The sequence below is a fragment of the Apodemus sylvaticus genome, chromosome 20 (assembly GCF_947179515.1).
Source record: "Apodemus sylvaticus chromosome 20, mApoSyl1.1, whole genome shotgun sequence".
In the NCBI taxonomy this organism is placed as follows: domain Eukaryota; kingdom Metazoa; phylum Chordata; class Mammalia; order Rodentia; family Muridae; genus Apodemus; species Apodemus sylvaticus.
The window spans coordinates 44781468-44804910 of record NC_067491.1 but is presented as its reverse complement, the minus strand read 5'-3'; the positions used below and the strand labels follow the sequence as shown (position 1 = coordinate 44804910).

The 23443-nt window shown below is 39.3% G+C and overlaps 1 protein-coding gene across 7 annotated transcripts in view; it reads left to right on the top strand.

Moving 5' to 3' along the window:
• Anks1b (ankyrin repeat and sterile alpha motif domain containing 1B) overlaps positions 1-23443 on the top strand; it is a 1102934-nt gene that overhangs the window by 635326 nt on the left and 444165 nt on the right. For 4 of the 7 annotated variants that reach the window (XM_052165653.1, XM_052165652.1, XM_052165650.1 and 1 more), the window contains exons 13-14: positions 4741-5327; positions 6940-7015. In XM_052165653.1, the coding sequence (XP_052021613.1) occupies positions 4741-5327; positions 6940-7015 (663 nt within the window). The remainder of the gene's footprint in view (positions 1-4740; positions 5328-6939; positions 7016-23443) is intronic. The other 3 variants (XM_052165654.1, XM_052165651.1, XM_052165655.1) reach the window with 1 other exon arrangement.

Here is a 23443-nt window from a genome sequence, read left to right as displayed (position 1 = left end):
AATCATTTCTATGAATATCAATACTAACACTAGAGTCTCTAAAATTAGATTTTTTTTCCCTTGAAGGAAAAATGGAGTAGCCTAACAGACAAAAGTTTCATCTATAACAGTAGTCACTTTTTTTCTATAATTGATTTTTACTCTAACATGATTTTTTTTTAAATTTACTATTATTTGGATATTTATGTAGGTGATGAAAATCAAAAGCAAAGGTGGAAAAAGGATATAACTGCTTACTGCTAGATACAGGCTTTGGCATTTCTTTGAAGTGCTAATGATTATCAGATTGAAATTCACACATATTTACTTCTCTACCTTGGCACAGAATACCCACTTTCTCAAAAGAGAAGTATGAAATTAAATAAGACAAGTTATCAAAACAGTTTAATCTATATTCTTTGCAGAAATTTCATGTAAGGAAATAGTAACCCAATGCAAAATTCTTTCTAAAGTGTACTTATAAAGGTGTTCAAATAAGAATAAAATAGTAAATTCTATATGGTTACCATGTCAAAAATAATCTTGATTTGATATATAATGGCACCAATTAATATTTTATTTCCTTATAAAACATGGAACCCTTTAGATTAAATTGTTCATCGTAATAACATAAACATGGTTTTCTCTTGTTACACACAACAGAAATCATCCTAACTGCTTTGTTGCCGGGATCTGAATGTTTGTGTCCTGCTAAATACATAAGTCAGCCTCCTCACCCCCAAGGTGGTAGACAGTAGAAGGTGAAGGATTTGGGAGGTTGATGAGATCAGAGCCTTTATGAATGGGATTAGGGCCCATATAAAAAGCTCCTAAGAACCCTCTCCCCCCCCCCCCCATGCCCTTTAGAAGGTAAGGACACAGTTAGATGATGCTATCACCGAACGAACTAGAACGTGAAGATCCTCATCAGACAATCTTCTAGTGTCTCTGCCAGGCTTGTTAGCCTCTGGAACGGACATGAACAGTTCTTTGTTTTTTATAAGCCATTGTGTTTATAGTGTTTTGTTAGAGCTGCCCAATGGACTAAGACAGGCCTGTCACTTCGCCCAGTGGCCATACTTTTAGGTGTATGCTGCTGACAACCATGGTTTCCAAGCTAGGGAAAAGAAAAGCACTGCACAACTTATTTTTTTTTTTTTTTTTATAGAATGGATTGATTTGTGAAAACTTGGGATTTGATGTGAGCCACTAGTATGCCAGAGACATATCAGGCCACCTCAGACTGGGAGCTTTAAAATAATAGGCATTCTCTGAGCTCATGGATCCAGGGCTTTCCTCCTCTTTGGGCAGTTTCGGCTCATCTCAAATCAAATAACACTTGATGCTATTCCGTGCACACTTGGCATACAGGTCTGAGGCTGCTCTAATTATCCAGGGTCAGGCACCAGGCACCCAGAGACCGTCCTGCTGAACTGATTCAGACTAGACAGTCGAAACCCATTTATCTCTGCTTCGCCTTATTTCTTTCCATAAAAGCCAGAAAAAGACATTCACTCATAATCTCTTCCTATCCCGTCTGCCTTTTATCTGGCCACATGTCCCTCCCCTGTGGCCCCCAGAGAGTAAGATACCTTCCTCTCTTGGATCTTTAAGTACAACAAGCCTACCTTTTTTCCAATTACAATCATTTCATGATATATTGACTCCAGTATTCCTAAAAATATTTAAAAAAAAAAAAAAGCTACATTTTCAAACAGCTGGCTGTCATGTCATCACCCAGTAGGTCAGCTGGCAAGATTCCAAGAGCAGCTGGTTAAATGCGGAACCACTTTTCAGACCACCCACATCACACATTGTGTTTGCTTCTGTCTCTTTCACCAATGCAAAACACTTGTTCCCGGTGTCAAGGGCTGAAGCAGGGAGGGGTGTGGCCGTAGAGAGAGGGTGTGGCCATTGGTATGGGTGTGGCTAAGAGAGAGGTGTGACTATAGGGAGAGGGTGTGGCTACAGGGAGAGGGTAGCTATAGAGAGGAATGGGGCCTCAGGGAACCTGAGCAGATGGATGGATTGCCATCAATTCACCACACAAACACTTCACGTTTCAAATCAATGTCTCCTTTTCTTTGATTTGAGTAACCTTTAAATTTTGACCCCTGAAATAAAGCAAGAACTATTCTACCACTTCAAGCAAACATATGTTCAACTGTCACGATGCTAAGGACTGTTATTCAAAGGCTAAGCTTACAAGCTAAAAACTAAATTCCCTTTCATTTAAGGAAGTGGCTGCTTGTGACTGGAGAGATTGGTCCACACAAATCACTCGAGATTGTAATTACAGTCATTTTAGTCAAAACACAGAGGTGATGGTAACCTTAAACTATCACTCACAGACTCCTTTAAACTTTAAATATAGTGTCCCTAAAATTCTCATTATTCTAGAAAACTAACATGGTCAGAAAACCCTTTGACTAAGAGTTACAGACCTTTTTCCGATAATAGGTTTCTCACACTCTTCAATTTTCCTTCCAAACTAAATCACTTTAGTGTTTTTAGCAACTTTAGTCTTTTAAGCAACCTTCAGAATAAAATTTTAAACTTCCTTGTTCCTCCTTCTTTTGACCATTTCCTACCATGACTTTCATCTGTCTACCTGCTGGGGCTGTAGAGTACAGTAGTCCAAGGCACCCAGAGAGAAGGGTGAGAAAATAAACTGGAAGAGGTTGCAGGTCTTATTGCAACCTCCTAGTATTGTCTTGTGTCTGAGAAGAGGCACACACATCAGACAAAACAGTACTGCTCTTGCTGTTCCTTCTTCATGTTCCAAAAATAGTGATGAGGAAGAACGTGATGATCCTCTCCAATATGAGCCTCCTTATTATTCTCTTAGTAAGCCAACACTAAATTATTCTTTTATCTCAGTAGTAATATGTATTCTAGCCAGCAGATTCTGGAACCTGTCAGACCTTAGGTTGAGTCACAGCTTAACTACTACTAGACACAGAAACTTCAGCAAGCTAAGCTATGTGTTGGCTTGGACTTCTTAACAAATAGACATAAGAAGCAATAAACACTAGTCTTTAAGGAATCTATAGTGTCTTGTCCCAACTATGACCTCTGCCTCAAGAATGGCCTCTGTTGAAAGAGGAATGCAAAATGTGGATGACTGTTTGCAAAGGGATAGAGTTTTTGTGATAAGACCAACACGGAGATCACATAGAAGTAGACAGATGCAGATTGCTTCTTGCTCAGAGTGTTGGATCTCAGTTCCTGTTGCTTTTCTTTCTTCTATTCTGGGGTGCTGATGGAATAGGTCTGGATGGGAAAATATGATCTTGGAAAATCCTGCCGTGAACCAGCATAAGATTGGAAGTTATTCAGAGCCAAGAAGAAACATACTTTTACCAGCTATAGGGAGAGAGAAGCACAGAGGCTTAGTCAGGGTCCATGCACAGCACCAAGATTTAACTGTTCCAGCCCCAGAACAAATATCAACTGAGATTCACCCTGGTTTCCAGTTTTTCAAAACTAGGGAAGTTTGTTATTTTGTTTGTAGATCTTTTTTCCTATCAGAAAAGAATGTTTATTGTTAATAACCAGGTCACAGAATTGCTATAAGGATCAAATGACATGGTGCAAATGTAATTCTCCATTCTGTGCCTAGAAAGTAGACCATACTCATTGAATGTTACTTGTTAATTCATAAGCTCTTTGGGAATTGAGTCTTGTGATAACAATAAACTTTTTCCAAGTGTGAATCAGCCAATCAGTGTCAGTGTATTGTCAGTATGCCCCATACTGTGTCTGACTTCAGGAGACCAGACTAAAGGCCTGGTCATATAACATAAGTTTGACCTTGGCAAATATATAGCTATGCCTGTGAATTGATATTACTTCTGTAAAACAAAGTAAATTGTCTTCCTTTGCCAAGTCCTTTGGAGAACTTTTTACTCAGTGTCTCTTTATATGATCAATCAAGTCATTAAAAAGAAAAACTTAGAAACATTTCTAAGTCAATAAAAAAAATCACCTTTCTTCTTTGATTTCTGCATTGCCCTTGCAAAGACCTAAAGGAATCAGAAGGTGTGCCATTTCAGAGGAGAAAGAGCAAGCTCTGTGTACAGCTCAACATCAGTTTTGTTGAAGGGTCATGTTTTTGAGTGAAGTGATAAATGTATTACTTGCCTCTTTTGAGCCTGAAAAATTCCTTTTGTTTAACTCATATAATCTGAATAGTGTTATCTTAATACTTAAAGTAATACTCTCAGGATTATGTATCTTAACTTTTTACTAAATAAACTGCTCCCCTTCCCCCAGGATTTTGGTTTTGAATTATTTGATGAGAGAAGTGTAGAAGGATGTCAGAATGTATAATGGCACCTTGATGGTCTACCACACAATAACTACTAACTGTGGGACTCAGGATATGGTTGTCTCACTTCAAGAAACCCAATTTTGTTCATTTAACATCAAACATATATGCTCATATCAAGAAGGAAAGATATATTTAGCTACTGGAATTACTCAGTTTATGTCTTTCAAATGAACCCTACAAAGTATCAGAGTGATTTAATTCACACACATAATCCCATTCTCACACACACACACACACACACACACACACGTTCATTTTACATGTGGCAGTACAGGATCATGTGTATTTCCTAAAGCAAGTATGTTACAATGTATAAATAAATCAAATGTCTGGGTATATAAAAGTTCATAAAGGCATTGCCACTTTTTGGTGGCTGTCAGAGTCCTTTGTAAGCAAGCATCCTGAAGGCCCTCTTTGTTTTTTTGCAGATGACCTCTCTCAGCAGGAAGATGATGAACCCCCAAAAGAGTATGATGCTGGGCAGTTCGCAGGCCTTCTCCACGGATCCTCTCCAGCCTGTGAGTCTCCTGAAAATCCATTTCACCTGTACGGGAAAAGAAATCAATGTGAAGACAGAGAAGAGGAAGCCAGTTTGGCAAACAGTCCTTTGCCCTTCAAACAGACGCCAATAGAAAATAACCCAGAGCCTTCAGTGAAGAAAATTAAACCCAAAGTGGTCAGTAGAACAATTTTCCACAAACGAAGCCACCAACTTGAGAACCACACCATCGTTGGCACAAGAATGTCCAGGAGTGGATCCCGCAATGGCGACCAATGGAGTGTGAATCCAGGGGGCTTTGTGGAGAGAGCATGTACTCTAGGGAGAATAAGGTCATTGCCTAAAGCCCTGATAGACATGCATTTATCTAAAAATGTCTCCAAGTCTGATTCTGATCTTATTGCCTACCCTTCTAAGGACAAAGCAAGAGTTACCTGGAGCAAATCATCAACCGCAGAGCGCAGTTCCAAAGACAATTCTGAACGAACACCTTCTTTCACATCGGAGTGGGAAGAAGTGAGCTCAACTTTTCTTGTTGCTCTTTATGTAGGCTTTGGAGTTGAATGAAGTTTGGAAGAAAGATTCTCAGTTTTTAAAATCAAAAGCTGAAGTTGGGGGGCGGGTGGGCAAGGGTGTTCATATATACATACAGCTCCAACTAGAAGGGAAAGGTTCTATGGATAATATACAGTAATTTCACAGCAAGTAGAAAAATGAGCACATTGCTACATGTGTGGGGGACACTTTGTTTCCATAGAAATTGGTATCAAGCAGAAGTAATAAGTAGCTGTGAGATGCAGGGGAACAGTCCCTTCATGTCCCACCAGGCATTGCGGCTGACAGTTGGAGAAAAATCTTATTTTGCTGTGTCATTTAGCTGCTTGCTAAACTTTTTGTCAGCATGCCTTCCTTCTTTAAAGTGTCTTTTATTTTTGAAACAGATCCTTATGATTTAAGTCTTAATGGGAAAGCCAGTAGTTCTGGCTCTTCTTCGAGAACCGTGCAACAAATACATATTATTAATATCTTCCACTTGTGGCTATCAGAGGCACATTAAACGAGAAAAAGCACTTTAGTGTCAGGTCTCCCTACTCTAAACCCCACTTAAAGACAAAATTATTCCTAAAATAAAGTCCCCTTGTAAAACTGTACTGTCTCATTTCTCCCTAAGAGAATTACATCATAACATAATAATAATGTTTCTTGCCTTTTCTTGACTTTTTTTTTTAAAGAATGGAAACTGGTTTCAATCTGTTAGGTTTTATCCTAACATGTCACATTTTTGTTTGTGAAAAGGCCATGCCGGGTAGATTTAGCTTTGAAGTACACGAGGTCACCTTGGTATTCTGAGAACCAAAAATAGACATGATTCTGATATTGACTTTCTAAATTGAGCTGTTTGGAAAAATCAGTTGATATCTCCACATTTTTTCTCACACTGAACAAATTGGAACACTTGAGTGATGTTCATTGTCCTCTTGAAACCTTCCATTTTCTGCAGGTGACTAATACAAGAGGGGGGATTTTTAGACGGCTAGAATTTAGAATTTGGAATCTAAATTCCAAATCCACATACCAATATTTTTCTTAGTATATCCATTTTCAAATTTTTAACTCCTGAAATTTTGCTTGGAATCCCTTTTTATAAGAAAGCATTGAAACATCTAACTTAGAGATAGACTGAAGTTGTTTTGATGGCTATCTTCTTTAATGCCAACAACTAGCTTGTGGGGGTTCAGTTCGGTTAGAACATGACTCTAATAGCTGCACCCACAAACTGAAACCTACCTTTCCCAGTGAGAGTGCATAACTTCCGAGGGAAGGAAAATGGTCACAAATAATATAGCCCCTGTCCTCTTTTCTTCTTTTTCTGGATTTAAAGAGTTCATAGTTCCTAACTTAATGGGTCACATATGCATGAAAAAAGGTGAGTTCATAAGTTATGTATTTTTTTTAAAAATCAAAAGATGTTTGTTTGCCTTTAAAACTTGTACTGTTGGTCTCTGAATTTTAGTTGGCTGTGGTAGTAGCGCCAAAAATATATGATTGCAGCATTTAATGGTTATTTCTGAATGCAATGATAAAAGTGCATGCAACAATGCCTTAACATGGTTTTTCCTTTTCACAGATTGACAAAATCATGAATTCCATCGACGTTGGAATCAACAGTGAACTTGAAGGGATGAACGGTAAGACCACAAATCCAGACACTCTTTTCTACCATGCAATTAATAACTCTGCTTAAGCAATAGCCAGAAAATGAGCCAAGACCTTAGGTCATGTCCTGTGTTATCATGAGTAGCTGCAAAAGATTTCCTTCAACTCTTAGATGCAGCCTCCTTCACCTGAAACATCAGCTGAGCGTATTGATTTGGCAAATTGAGAGTTTTTCCCATGTCAGTGTCATGTAATCTCGATGAGTGAAGCTTCAGCTTTCGGTTGACTGGATCACAAAGCACTTCAAAGCGATGTGAAATCTATGTGATTCAATATACTATTTTTCATTCAGCAATGTGTCCCATATATCCTGGTGAAAGTAATTAACCAGTAATTAACCGCTTCTGAGTTTTAAAGACCATTTGGCAAGAACTGTATGCTACTCCTTGTCTTTGATCCCATAGTGCCTAGCAGAGTATCTCTTGAAGAGTTGCTTTTACCATCACTATTTATTATATTGCTATGAGAGTTTCTTCTATACAACTTCAGCTCAGAGTAAAAGGCCATTTGAAACTCTTTTAATGATGTTTTTCTTAACTCTGACAGATGATGACAAATACCAGCTATCTATGCCTTTAGAAATAGCTACATTCATACTAAAGAAATTTATTAGACTCCCTTATCAGAGCACAGCCTAGGATATGGTAGATAAAGTATTTCCCTAACAAGCAAGATATTAGGGGGTGCTAAACAACATAGTTATCAAAACACAAAGTATTGTAATGGAATTGTTTAAATTTTCAAAATTAAGATGCCAAGTCAATGATACACACTATCAAAATGTAAATTGTCATGGATGGTCGCAGCCAGGAACTTTCTGATCTGAGGGGGGAAACTTGGATCTCAGGAGAGGAACAGGTTCTTCGAGATGACAAACAGAAACAACCACAGAGGTGGTTTGAATCTGAATGTATTTAGGAGCTCTAAAGCAAGGATTTTTATATAAAGAGTTGGTATTACCATTTCAAAAGACGTAGCCAGTAAAACAGGCACAATTATCATAACCATTTGGTACAAGGAAATGCAAAATCAATCAGGTACAATGTTTCTCATGTGACAGATACAGAGGATCAATTTATAGATGCCATCAAACTTCCTGATTAGAATAGAGTCACTTATAGTTTACAGTAAACCTTCAAAGAGTTTGAAGTTTCTTATACCCCCTGGGTCTTAACAAGTTTTTGTGAGAAATCCTTATCTAACATTTAGCTTCTACCTTGTAAAAAACTTCCTGACTTAATCAATGCTTTCCATACCAGAGTGCCAGAGCCACCCTCATCCACAAACGTACAGCCATATAAACCTGCATGTGGTTGGAAGGTTGTAATTATGTAAATGACTATGAGGCAAAGCATTGCAATTCTTAAAAGGGAGCTTGTGGGGAAACGGATTATCGACCAGGCTGTAGGAATCCAGAGCAAACTGCTTCTTGAGAACTATGGGCCCGTCTTAATTTGCTTGGTTTTTCTTGGTCCCGGCTACTAAGAAGGAGAGTTTAGGAAATTGCCAAGTGAGTTTTTTCGGCTTCTTAACATGGTGTTCTGCAAAGTCCCAGGAGACATTTCTCGCCTCAGTCTGTAAAATTTTGTTTTACAGATTTCACTGGGACCACTATGGCAATAAATAAAGACAAGCTACCACCCCACCAGGGTAGCTTAAAGTCTCATACTGTGATTCCTAGAATGGCTGACAAGAGCATGTGTCCCATCAGGTAACTGACAGAACCTTTGGCAATGGCAAACCAGATGCTCTTCAGCTGCCCAAGCTGCAATGTTGGGTAAACATTGAGAACTCCAGTGGTGCTATTGGTCCTCCACAAGCAAGCCAGGTTGTCCCTCAGGGGTGGTTCAGATGGAACAGTAATACAGCACGACTTGGCAGCTTGGTCATATGTCTGGAAAGATGGGAGCAGGACAGTTAACTGCCCAACCACAAACTTCCTCTCCCCATCACATCCTTCCCCCATCCTATATCAGATACTCCATTCTATGTCAGATCAGTCCATAGATATAGCAATCTCCCTGGAGATTGGTAGCAGATACCAAGACATGCAATATTTCTTGATACTAGATGTGTCTGGAGCTCCTACAGCTAAGCCTACAGCATAAGGACCATCTCCATGCTAAACAGGAATGGAGGAAAAAAACATGTGAATTTCATAGCAAACCGGCCTGTGCTTGGTTCCTGTACATTCACACACAAGCACACACCAAATGTAAAAGCCTGATGTGCTGTTTAAACATTCTCAGTCTTGTATTTGAAAGTTATGAAAGGGCCCCAGATCTTAACATCATTAAAATAATGAAGCAATGCTAGCATTTCAGTATTAAATAAATCCGCAGGCTGGTCCCTGCAGTTTTTTTTTCTATGTCCACTCTTACCATCCGCCCCCTACCTTTATTTACTGTTTCTGCATTGGCATTGAAATGAAAGCAGAGGCACTATCCACAAAGAATCATTATTATTGACAAAGGCCGGCTCAGCAGGTGCATTAGTTTTGCCTCTTAATTACACACTAATTATGTACTAAGTGATTGGCCATAGCATGTAACATTCTAATTGGTCCTTGGACTGGTCATAAATCACTGCTTCAACTACCTGAAGCAGCACCCCCCCCCCACACACACACATACATACATACACATATACACACTCAAACACACTCACATACCTCAAAACCAGATTTACCTGCTGGAGTAATAACAAACACATGAAGATGTCACTCCACAAATAATGTTTTGGGTACTGAGTGTGGTTGGAAACCACATAATGAAATGAGAGTCAGACAGATATGAGTCCAATGTACACCCTTACTACTATCTACTGGCTGCTTTATCTTTACACACTTAGAATGAAGACAGGCATATGGGATTGTAGTAGAGACATGTACAATGGCATATAATGCAAGCTATGAGCAGATGTGTGACATTTTAGCTCTCACCTTGATATACTATGAGGATGATAAATATACAAACAAACAAAATATCTCTAAGCCTTTTCACAAAGTATCTTACGACATTAGCTATTCTTGTGATGTTAACATTAAATGTACTAAATTCCCTGGAACTATCATGATCTGTCAGCTGGAATAGAAATCTACTAAAGAATTCATGCCAGAGAAGCCCATTTCCCTCAGGGGAATTAAAATGTCCAGAGAACCCTGACAAATGAAAGAGAAAGTATATATTTTTTATTCAATTGTTCTAAATAGACTTCTCTAAACTAACTCACTCTCTCTCTCTCTCTCTCTCTCTCTCTCTCTCTCTCTCTGACAATGGAGATGATATACCCAGTAAAATTAGAATTAGTAGAAAGTAAATTTCAGAATGAGTGAAAATAAATACTGTAATAGAAAGTATGAGTTGTCAGGCAGTAGAATTTAGCTTGAGAAGGCCACTGGGGTATCAGTGACTGGTTTTAACAAAATTCATAAGCAATTGTGGTATTTGTTGCTTAAAAACACAGAGGACAATTTCAGAGGGAAAACACCTAAGTAATGGAGATACATGAAATAACAGTGTAGGAAGGCCATGCTCCCACATGCTCTGCCTCAGGATTTGTATGTGCCCCTCCCCGTGTCAGGTATATACTCATAAAGAGGGTTGGACCAACCAGGAATAGAATTGGAACTTCCTCATCATCCATCCTTAAAATCTGAAACAGCTCAGGGGGAGCACTCTGTGTAGGTCATATGACAGAATGGTTCTACTCAGTGGAGTCAGTTTCCTGAGGGGGCAAATCCTCACTAATTATGTGGCCTTTTCAAAATTAACCAGCAAACTCAGCTGTCTGAGACCAAGGTAAAAAATAAAACCAAATGAAATTTACTGAATTTATTCTCGGTTAGTTCTCAGGTTCCAACTTTGCACATGTAAGCATGTAAGTTTCGCAAAGGTAAAAGGATTTTTTTATATGCCAGATTTAATTGCCATCTCAGAGGCTTCCTGCTGAGTGAGCTCACTCTTTTTTAGCTCTTTCTGAACTCTGGTAGGCTGCCTGGTTCAACTCAGTTATTCTGACTCAAACCTCCTCTCCAAGCTGACTGATTCAAATTGTCTTCTCTTGACTTCTGACAGACTTTCTATGCTTTGCCTCATACTAACTTTGGCAATATGTTCTAATTGTCTGACTCCTTTTCGTTCTCTGGCTCATTCTGTCTTCACCTGTGTATGACTTGTTTTTTCTGCCTGTCTCTGTAAAACTGTCCCAGTAAAAATCTCTCTCAATTCTCTTTCCCTTCCCCTCCCCCTCCCCCTCCCCCTCCCCCTCTCCCTCTCCCTCCCCCTCCCCCTCTCCCTCTCCCTCTCCCTCTCGCTCTCCCTCCTCTTAAGTAGCCTTGAGATGCTGTGCCGTGCTCCTAAGAGTTGGGCGTATCCTATCTCTGACTCATTCTGTCAAATCTTTCTCTGATTCATCACTTTGTCTGCCCCTCAATAAGACATCACTGGTTAGGATTAAAGTTTTTGAGGGTATATCTATATTCCAGCCAGAGGGGCCAAAGGTGTGTGTTCCAGTTGGAACACACAGACCTAGAAGGTCTTTGGACATGATCCTTTGCTAGAGCAACCATGTTGCTGAATTAAAATTCCTTTCTGTTTAAGCTAAAAATTGTATACAGATACAGTTATCAATATCATAAACTTGGAACTTTACAACAGATACAGTAATCGATATCACAAACTTAACAGTCTGGATGTCCTGATGAAGATCCATGGATATGAGGATCCTTCATAACTATAGTCCTGATCATCCGTCCTGTAGCAAATGTCCATTTCAGCATCAAGGTTTTCAGTTTGCCTATCTGAAGAATGATCTGTCCTTCTTCAGCTGGTTTATCGTGCTGTCCCCATGTGGGGGAGGGAGAGGGCCATCCCCAATGTACCACATTCTGTGACTAACATGCTGATGTTAAAACATTTTAAACATACAGTATATAGAAGTTTTCAGTTTTTTCTATAATTCAGTGTCCTTCAGCTAATGATATCCCTCCTTCCTGTTTATCAAGGTACAATTAGATAGTTATGAATCCACACATAAACTAGACACTTAGACACTTGCATTCCATAGGCAGCATCACTCCATTGAGCCAGTCTTCTTCCCCATTGTCAACAGGCTGTCCTCGATTTCATTAGGCACCCTAGGTTCACAATTAAGTACTTCCTATTTTTTTCCTTTGTTCCTTGTATCTTAAGCCTATGTATTATCATAGATGATTTTTCTTTCTTTCTTTCTTTCTTTCTTTTTTTTTTTTTTTTTTTTTTTTTTTTTTTTGCACAGCTATTTTTTCAAGCTTTTTTGAGAGGAAAAATAAAGATTGCAATTGAAAGTAGGGAGGGGTTCACTCCCATGGCCACAGTTGCAATGAGTACTGTAATGATCTTGTTTTTCAAGTAACATTTCTATTCCCTCAAAACCTACCCTTGCGCTTAAGGGATCTGACATGGAGTTTCCCAGTGTTTAATGCAGGAAAACTCTGTCTATATAATTCGAATTATCTTTTGGGGTGGCTTGCTGTGATTCCCTGTCTCAGAGGTTGTAGTGTTGTTCCTTGCTCTGGGTTCAAGGCTCCCACAGCTCCTGTGTCTTGCTGGGCTTCCGGCTGAATTAAAAAGACTGCTATTTCCTCTGGAGATGACCCCCAGGCAGATCTCTCTTCTGAGGCTTTCTCTCCAATGTCCTCTGCTTTCTGCAGCCTTGGTGGGCTTTCTAATTCTCCAGTCACATATAAAACAGCCAGAAGGGTTAAGGGTGTGTATTGCAGCTGGAACACACAGACAGACCTAGAAGGTCTTTGGATGTGATTCCCTTGCCAGGTTAGCCATATTGCTGGATTAAAATTCCTCCACACACAAGCATTTCTGACTTTCCACTTGAAGCCAGATTCACATGCAGAACAAATGAGTGTGAACAGTAGATGGTAGTGATGCTGACCACCCTGGACTTCCATGCCCACGTCTTAGGCACGATTGCATACATGGTGTGATAGGATGTTCTTCGCTGTTGTGTCTACACATGCTAGGCTTGCATACAAAGACTTTTTGCAGAGTTTTGATTTTCAAACTAAACAGTCCTGGCTTCAATTTCTAATTTGTCAATTGACCATTATTGTGGCCTTTTTGATAACAACTTTCTCACCTATTTTTATTATATGCTGCATATATGCTATAGCCTAGAATGTATCAAGCAATGACGTGTAAATTCTCTTGTCTTCTTATCTATGCGTGGGTGACTTACGCACATTAGAGCACATGGCACACAAAGACATTTGGAAAATCTACTTTATCTTTCTGATCAGTGAAGATTGTAGCTGGAGTATCAGTAGGCAGCAGTTTTTATGTGAAATCTTCCTCTGACTTTATTAGTTAGCCATTGTCGTTATATCACAAAGAAGCTCTTTATTTCTTCAAATTCTTATACTTTCTAAAAATCAATTGATAATCTTGATGAGATTGAGATTCACTTAAGTAGCAAGAGCAGCTGTCTCCTCAGGCTGCACTAACCAAGCACCAGACGTCACAATACAATGGTGGAGCTTTTAAGTGTCCTCCTACCTCTAAATAATTTCCATTAAGACTAGAAAGAGTACCAACAGATGGACAGTATTAGATTGATATTACATGTCTAAAAAGGTAGCATTTTATTAAAATGCATTTTACATGTATTTATTTAGTGTGTATTTGTGTGAGTACATGTATATGTCTGTATGTGTGTACATATAAGCATGTGTGCATTTTATGTGTGTATGCATGTAAGCATGTATGTGTGCTTCTACATGTGTGTTTCTATGTGTGTGCACATGTGTGTGTGTACAGGCATGTGCACATGTGTGTGTGTGCACATGTTACATGTGTGTGTGTCTGTGTCTTTGGTGTGTGAGTGTGTGGTTTGTGTGTGCTTCTCTGAGTGTGTGTGTGTGTGTGTGTGTGTAAGTCGGAGGACAGCCTGCAGGAATCATATTCACTTCTTTCTCTCCTACCAGTGATTCCTAGGAACCAAATTCAAGCCATCTAGTTTTGTAAACTGCATCTTTACTCATTAGGCCATTTTGCTGGACTATAAATGTATTTTTAGGGGAGAGATGGTTCAGTGGTTGAGAGCACTGGCTGATTTTTCAGAGAACCTGGAATCAGTTCCCAGCCCCACATGACAGCTCACAACCGTCTGCAACTCTAGCTCCAGGGATCTGGCACCCTCCTCTAGCTTCCAGGCGCCAGGCATGCCCACGATACACACATGAAAGGCGGAGACAAATATATACACAGAATAAAAATAACTTTTAAATATATTTTAAGGATGCATTTTTATATCCTATGAGTTAAATTGTATCTGCAAAGAAATGAACTAGCATTGTATCTTCTAAAAATTTCATCTAAGTTTTAGTTATAAACGAAAACTACCCAAATAAGGACATAAAGAATTTGATCAGAGTACGTTGTATATTGGATAGATGAATTTTAGGTCGTGTACTGGAAAATATGAAGTTCTGTCCTCACTTACTCTCGGTAAAGTCTAATGATCACCTGCACTGAAGGCGCTGGCTAGCTTAGAAGCCCTTCTAACGGCCAGGCTGAGTGGTGATGTGTGTGAGTGAGGCACAGCCCTCACACAGGAGAACACTCACCAGGCAATGCTCCAGAATGCAGATAATGATCTGGGTGTGGCTTATCTTCAAAGGAAGAATCTTCCCCCACTCTAGGAATATTCACTTTCCCATGAACCTTTAAACTGTACATAAAAGCCTCTCTGAAATGCTTTGCAACTAGCATGCTTTATTTTTGATTTTTATTTCTCTTTACAGTACTATTTTTAATAGAACCAACTGGGGAAGGTGGGTAGTAGAATACATTAGCAGACAAGCACACTATTTTATCTAAATTCAGAGATTTATTTTTATTGTTATTTTATGTAACACTTCACTGAATGATTTAGTCATGGAGTTTGGATGCGTTACAGCAGAGGAATCACTTAATAATAGAATATTTATGTAAGAATTTGAATTACAGCAGTTGCTAGGCCAGCCTAAGTCAACCAGTCTCTATCAAGAAGTCTTGTTTAATGAGACAAACAATTGTGTTCAGCACAATAGACACCTGAATTTGATACTATGTATCCCAAATAGTCCTTTGCAACTAAAATAACTTGTATAATATGCAATTTTGATTGTTTAGACATGGTCTCCATTCTCTGCTTATGAGATTGATGTAATGGTCATATGTGATATTAGTCATTCTATAAGGATGAAATAGTCAAGTAATAGTCCATGGCCTACTGTTTGCTTATAATGTATCAGTTATTAATAAATAATATAGAGAGCATGCATTGCTGCAGTTCAACAAAATATCAAATCCTCTAGAAGAGGCCTGAAGAGTTGAACATGCACCATTATCCACCTGTGATGCTTCTGATAGCCTTTCTGATACATACTCAATATCAACCAACATCAGCTTAAATATTTCCTAGAGAAATAGGCCCACTACTTTAGTCTTTCACTAGGAAGCTCACAATTGTTATTTATTATTGTTTTGCATGTATATGTGTGTGTGTGTTTGTTGAATGTTATGTTTGTGCAGGTGTGTATGCATGTTTAGATTCACGTGAGGGACAAAGAACAACCTCAGATACTATTCCTCAGGTACCATCGATGCTTGTTTGGTTTTTAAGATTTTGAGACAGGGTCCCTGATTGGCCTAAGACTCATCTAGGAGGCAAGACTGTGCCACAAGCCTACAGCTCTGCCTGGCCTCACCTCCCAAGAGCCTTCTGAGGGGGTGGGTAATGACATGAGTTTTAGATGTGAAGTTCAGGTCCTTGTTCTTACATGGCTAGCATTTTTTGGAATGCATTACTCTTCCAGCTCCCCTAAAAATAATTTTGCTGTGTCACCATGGTTTGGATGTCCAACAGTTATCGGCACTGTGACCTTGGGGAAATTATTTCTGTAATCCAGACTTCACTTCTTCACTTAGAACACAGCTATACAAATAATATCTGCAGTGTTTACATTTGATCTTAGTCAACGGATAAGAAGCAATACTTGTTCCAAAAGTTTGGAAGCTCTAATGAGAAATAAAGTGATCTCACTCCTGGTGTATAGTCAGCCTTAAGAGATAGCATCTCCCTTACTTATTTTCTCTTTTCCTTTTTACCTATTACTCTATTAAAAGAAAGAAATTAAGCATGAAGAGTTCATTCTTTCCAACATATATTATTAGATATTACAAATATGTTAAAAAGATATTAATGTAAATAGCATGGATTTGTTTTCAAATGATAGTGCCTATCTAGCCATCTGTATAAGATTATACGGAATGAAAGCATGTCCACACTAACAGTGGATAGACATAAGAAAAGAAAAGAAACAGGTAAGAAAAATTCGAATTTGACAAAATGATTTATGAAAATAAAGATTGTAAAAGTGTGTGTGTGTGTGTGTGTGTGTGTGTGTGTGTGTGTGTGTAAGCTTTGGTGTTTACCTAATAGAGACACTACTTGTTCATCCACAATAGATAGTTGCAAGTAGTCTATATAAGTCTATATAGATAATTTAAAAATACTAGCCTGTCATGGTGGCATACATTTACATTCAGGAAGTAGAGGCAGGATGATCATAAGTTTGGGGCGGCTTCAGCTGCATATTTCCAGGCATCCTTGGCCTTTCTAATGAACCCCTACTTTAAAAAGCTGAGGGGGAAAAATTAATTTGATGAATTAGTCAATTAATGTTGTGGTGGTTTAAATATGCTTGATCCATGGGAAATGGCACTATTAAGAGTATGGTCTTGTTGGTTTAGGTGTGGCCTTGTTAGAGGAAGTGCATCACTGTGAGGTTGGGCTTTGAGGTCCTATGCTTGGGCTTTGCCCAGTGTGGAAAGAGTCTCCTGCTGATGCCTTTGTATCAAGATGTAGATCTCTCACTTCTGCTCTTCCAACTTGAGAAAGAAGTAGCCTGATTCTCTCAAAGGAAAGAAGTCCATGGACAGGTAGGAAGGCTTTAGATAGCCAACTGATCATGCTCCTGACTGTAGCCTCCATCTTAGTAGCATGATTCTGGAGCTCATTGTTGGCAGACAAACTAGCCAAAGAAAACAGTGTAGGGTGGGACTGATGAGATAGCCTGAAGATAAAGGAACTCACCTCCAAGCTTGGTGAAGGAGAGAACTGACTCTCTCAAGTAGTCTTCCGATCTCTCTTTACCTACATAGTACATACCCGCCCCCACCCAATAAATAAATAAGAAGAGGTGGGGAAGGGAGGGGAGGGGGAGAGGAAGGGAGAGGGTTAGAGAGGAAGTAGAGAGGAAGGGAAAAGGGAAGGGAGGAAAGGGGAGGAGAGGGAAGGGGAGAGAAGGGGAAGGGAAGGAAGGGGAGGGGAAGGGGAGGAGAGAAGTACTGCAGCAGGATATGCATAAGAACATGGCCCAAAGGTAGAACCAAATTGGAAGGTGGAGGCTGGAGGCTATTTTCTAAGGACCTGAGTGCCATGCATTTGTAATGCAACCATCCGTAAGATACTCTCCATGCTCTGTTGAAGAGTAGGAGCCTAATTTTGATAAGTGGTAACCTGACAAACACAGATGGCTTAATTGTACCAGCAACCTTTCCTGCAGTATTCTTAAGTACAATTCACTTGCTTGCCTCAGTGCATAGAAACTCTCTTGCTTCAGGGTAAAGGTCATCATCTGGAAACTGGAAGAGAGAGGAAAAGAGATACTATGCCAGTTAAATCCAAAGGCTATGGAAGCAAGAGCTCTGACCTCCAGCATCTGCTTCTCTGGTACATTTTAGGTGTTTGTACACATACTAGCTGCTTCGTCACGGTTTGGAGATGCCTAGTTTATCCTTGCAGGCCATAAGAGTGGCCATGATTTTCTTCGTAAAATCTTCTATTGACAACTCTGTTTGAACCACAAATTTCTTAAAGCCTTTCTAAGGAGGTAGATAATAGCCCAATCCCAGGGCCTTGAATGGACATCACAGACTGAGATTGCTGGTTTTACTGGAGCATTGAAAGATTCTATCTTCTCAGTGATGACTATAATTGATCAACAGAAATCTGAGCTACACCTGTCACTTGTAAATCATTTCTCTTTCACTCCCCCCTTATTCTATGAGGAGTAAAAATAAAATATAACAATAAAATATGAAAAAATGAAATCTTGTTAAGGAGGGGAAGCAAGGAGCTTCTTCTTCTTCTTTATTTTATTTATTTATTTATTTATTTATTTATTTATTTATTATTTTTTATTTTTTATTTTTTTGGTTTGTCAAGACAGGGTTTCTCTGTGTATCCCTGGCTGTCCTGGAACTCACTTTGTAGACCAGGCTGACCTCGAACTCAGAAATCTGCCTGCCTCTGCCCCCCAAGTGCTGGGATTAAAGATGTGTGCCACCACTGCCCAACAAGGAGTTTCTTTTATTGTTCATTTTTGGTTTTCATAGAAACGTTTGTAACATGATATGTCCCACCTGAAGATGAAAATGAAAATTATGGTAAGCAGAGTTAAACAGTCCTGGAAGACTTCATTCTACACTGTTGTAACAGGGGTGAGAGATGACCTTTAACTCTGAAGCAAAAGGGTTTCTAAGCACTGAGGCATGCTAGTGAAGAATACTGAAGGACACTGCAGGTTGCTAAGGGTAATTAAGTCATCGGCGTTTCCTAGTTGCCACTTATCAAAATCAGGCTCCTCTTCTACAGAGCCTAGGTGTTTGGCCTACTTACTAAGGACCAGTCACTGCTTGGAGAAGGGTTCAAGGAAGCAGCAAAACAAACAACTTGAAGTCAAATCCTAGGTTAAAAGCTGATGGTCTATGTTCTACTTGAGACAACTTTCCAAATTGTTCTATGTTCTGGTCAAGACAGCTTTCTCTTCTATTCTAAAAACTCTCTTGATTGCTCATCTCTTTCAAATCAAAAACCCCCAGTTTTTGGTACTTACATATTCAGTTATTATCCCAAGGGCGCCTTTGATTATCCCATAAGTCAGCATCTCATGACCACAGCCCCTTAATTCTTAGAAAGAGAAAGGAAGCACTTTTTTTTTTAACTTTGCAAAAGAATTTAGAGGTCTGCTTGCCTTTGTTAAGCATAGATAGAAAGCTAGCTGATTGGGACCCTGACCTGAAATTTCCATTTCTACCGTACCTGGACCTGGACCAGGCTGAGCTTGAACCCAGGAATTTGCCAGCCTCTGTAAGCATAAACAAAAAACTTAGTTGGGTGGGATCTTGCCTTTTGGTCACTGATCCTATAATCTCTTTATCTCCCTCCTTAGTATCTTTCTCACAGGCTGGCTCATAGTACAGCTGCCTCTGTTCTTTTAGATCTGTAAAGCTCCTTATACAATTCATATTGAATCCTTGTATTTTGCATAGTTGAGAAATTATATAATTTTGAACTCATGTTCTCATAGTTCTTTCTCACAGCCTTAAGTACTGCCTTGAAGGTCTCAGTGTTTACCATTTGACTGAAACACTAGATATAGTCTCACCTCCTGGACTCATGCTGTCTCTGATCATCATGGAGTCATTGACCTTGGCAGAGAAGGTATTCTTCAAAGGAAGAACTTGAAAATATGCTCACAGCCACCTCAACACTCATGGAGGTCCACACCCTGGAGGCTCTGTTCCAGGGGCAGAACCATGTCACAGTGTCCCTACCATGGCCAAGTGAAACACACTAATGCTTGTATTTCAAAGGCAGGACTCCCAGGTCTTTAGAAAACACATTTCTGTCTGATAAAATTTGAAGAGGCTAAGGGGAAAAGCTCACATGTAAAGAAGAGAGCAGAACATGAATTTCATAATTACAAGTTTTATAAAGCAAGCACTCTATATAAAGAGGGGTCAGGAGCCTGCAATCAGGAAGAAACAAATTTAGTGATGATCAGTATAAGGTTCACACTTACTGGAAACTTATTTTGCCCGTGACTATCAGGTCTGCAATGAGGGATTCACTTCCTTACTTAGAGAAAGACATCTTGTTACCTAGGGCATTGCCACCTTGTGCATTGTGCTCATCAACCAAGGTGAATGAGGCAAATTGTGTCAAATACCACAACCTTACTGATTCTCATTTTCGCACATTAGGAGGCACGAGTACATACAGGGTCTTTTATATCTTACAGTATTTCTCTCTTAGCACCTCTTAATGACAAAAAAAATATAGTTAACTTTTAAGGTCATCCTTAATATGAGCCAGGCTTGCTTTCAAAGCACTTATGTCATCTCATGTAATCTTCACAAATATTCTGGAACAATCTGTGAATCATCCCTACTTTACAAGCCATGACACAGAGGGGCAAAGAATATTAGGAAAATTTGCCAAGTTCATTTAAATCAAAGCAATGGGATTCAAACTCGGTCTGATTCCACAGCCCAAGCTTTTGACTTCGGGTTAGCATGCTTCACTTTATCATCTTTCAAGCTTTTCCTGGGAATCTGACACCACCACTCTCTCTTTGTTAGTTTCTTAGAATGTGCAGTGAATGGGGTAAACTGTAAAGTGCAGGAGCTTAGCATTCCTCCTGGGAGCCTGCAGGAACCAGGTCAGAATCGGGGAGTACCGAAGCTCCTAGGCCTGAAAACCACTGTGGTAGCCACTTAGCATAAAATTTCATAATGTTCTATTCTGTGAATCAGTAATCAGATATTTTCCATAAAACACTGTGAAAGAATTCAATAAAGACATCTAGGGAAATTAAAATAAGCCATTTTATTCTGTAATAATTCAGAGGGCTTAGGGAGAAATATCTGTCAAGGTCAGAAAAATAGAAGAATCTTCTGTGGAACTTAGACAAAAGGTGAGAGATATTTTTGATTTGCTGGAGCAGGTCTTAAAGGTTCTCATCATCCTTGTGATAGTCTATCTCTAGGCCAGGAAGGCAGAAAGGGTCTTTACTTCCCTAGTACTATCATTCCTGAGTACTATGTTCTGAGATGTAACAACTACTTCCTTGTTCTTCCTTCCCAAGAGTTTTGATCTTAATCTGAATTTTAGCTTGAAAAAAAAAATAGTATATGAAGTAGGAAAAATGCAGGCTGCGGGTTGGGGTTCCTTTTGTGGTACTGTAGGTTGAACCCAGGGCCTTGTGCCTTGTGCTCCTAAGTCCTCTACCACAAAGCTATATCCTTAGCCTTGCTTTACATATGGGGTCCTTGTATGTAGCCCAGGATGCTCTTGTGTGTAGACCAGGGTGCCCTTTCATTCTAGGTCCATATGTCTCAACTTTCTGAGTATTGGGATTAGAGGCATCTGCCACCATGACTAATGTAGACTGGCTTCTATTTGAAGATTTCTATACTTAACAGGGTAAGTCTTCCTGAAGCAGCCACCTTATCCATCCTGAACCTCAGTATAAGAGCAATAGGGCCCTTCTTTTTAAAACTGTTTTAATGATTGGTGGTAATGTGTTAAAAATAAAAAGGAAAACTTACATAATAATTTATGAGAATTAGTTTGCACCAGGCATTCCCCAGTTAAAGAACTCAGAGAAAAGCAGGAAGAGGTATGGGGACCCTGTTTTCTGGGGCTATGAGAAAAGCTTCTGGTTGACTGTCCTATTGGCACATGATGAACAAGAAGAGGCACAGAGGCAGAGAAAAAAGAAGCCAATGGGAGATATGGTTCACACTGGGTCTAACCTAAGGAAGCTAAGGATTGTAATAGGAAGTTTGAAATAAACAGGAATGGGATTCGAGAAGCAAAAAGAAAATGTCCTTTAAGTATAGAAGTGCAATTTGAAAGCAAGACTCCCTTCACCAAAGATTAAAAAAGACTGGCAACCCAAGGAAAATAGGTTGCAAGAAAACACAGCAACTCCTTAGAGTAGAAACCCAGGAATATAGATCATGAAAGCTTTCTTGCAAGAGTGGCCTGTGTGTATCTCAAGTTAAGTCATGTTGATGAGGGCAGGAGAGAATGAGATAGACAAAGCCAAGGAAGTAGAGATCATTTGTGCTGCAGGAAGACTTAAAGAGAGAGCTAAATGAGTTAACATCTTACTCATGTGAGAGTCTAAGCCTATCATGAGAGGATGGCATGGTGACTTACCATGGCTTTCCTATTTCTATCTGTCATTCTTACCTGTACCTTTAAAGCATCGCTTCTATCTTTGATGCAAGAAAATGTCCTTGGTTTCTCCACCCCACCAATGTTTCTGATAGTAGACATCTTGAGGACAGGGCCAGTGTTTGAGCCATCATTTCATTGCTGTGATAGAATTTACCTGTGATATCAATGTAAAGAGACCTGGTTTATTTCTGCTAGCAGGGTAAGAGGTTTCTATTGTTGGTCAAGCTGCTCTACTGCCTGAGAACTTAGGTCAGGAACCTGTGAAAGCTTGAAACTTCTCACCTCATGGTGGTCAGGAAAGGGAAGAGTAGGGGAAAAACCAGGGTCCCAAAATATCCTTCCCAGGCTACTCCTAAAGATGTACTTCCTCCCTCCAACTAAGTTTCCACTACCTTCCAGTAGTGCCAGCAGACCAAGCGGAGTATTTAAGACCCAAACTATCATGCTCTGATTCATATTTCACTCCACTAACAAACTATTGGCTAAAATTAGTCATATGGTCATACCAAGTTGCAAATGAAGCTAGGAGATATATCCTAAAGAGCCATTTGTACCCTGATATTCTATATTATTTATATATATTATATTCTACAATATTTATAATAGCCCAGTTATAAAATCCTGTGACACAGAATGTCATGTCAAATCATGCTTCCTGAATGGAGAAACCATGTTTCTCAAGTGCTTAAGAAAACCCTAGTCTTGTCTAGGATTTTAAACTCCACCAAATTTCCTGACATGTTGTTTTGTCTGAAACTTCTGAATAGCCTGCATTGACTCTGTCACAGTGCTAGGGCTGTTGCTAAAAGATTTCCTGAATGATTTATAAAAGAATAAAACTGTGGTTGTGCAAACCATTTCTGCCTAGTTTACAATTTTCGCTCCTGGTATATTTGCTATATAAGTAAAGGCTGTGACTTGGTTTATTTACCAAGTACTGTGATAACCTATACCGAGAAAAGCAACTTAAAGGAGAAAGGATTTACTCTGGCTCACAGTTTAAGATACAGTCCACTACAGTGAGGAAGTCAAGCAGTAGGGATTGAAGGATCTGATCACATTGCATTTACTAGCAGGAAGCAGAGAGTGATAAATTATTGTGTTCAGCTCATTTTCTCCTTTTATATAGTACAGGATCCCAATCCGGGGATCTCTATCTAAATTCCATCAAGGTGACAATTGAGATTAATTACCATAAGCTGTAATAACTATGATGACTGCTGTTTTTGCTATAATTGTTTACAACTATCAGTCGTAAGCAATCTTCCAATTACAGAGCTCTTAGAATGGGAGTGGACTGCATCTTAGAATTGATGAAATGCTATTTGGTATCATCTGTACTC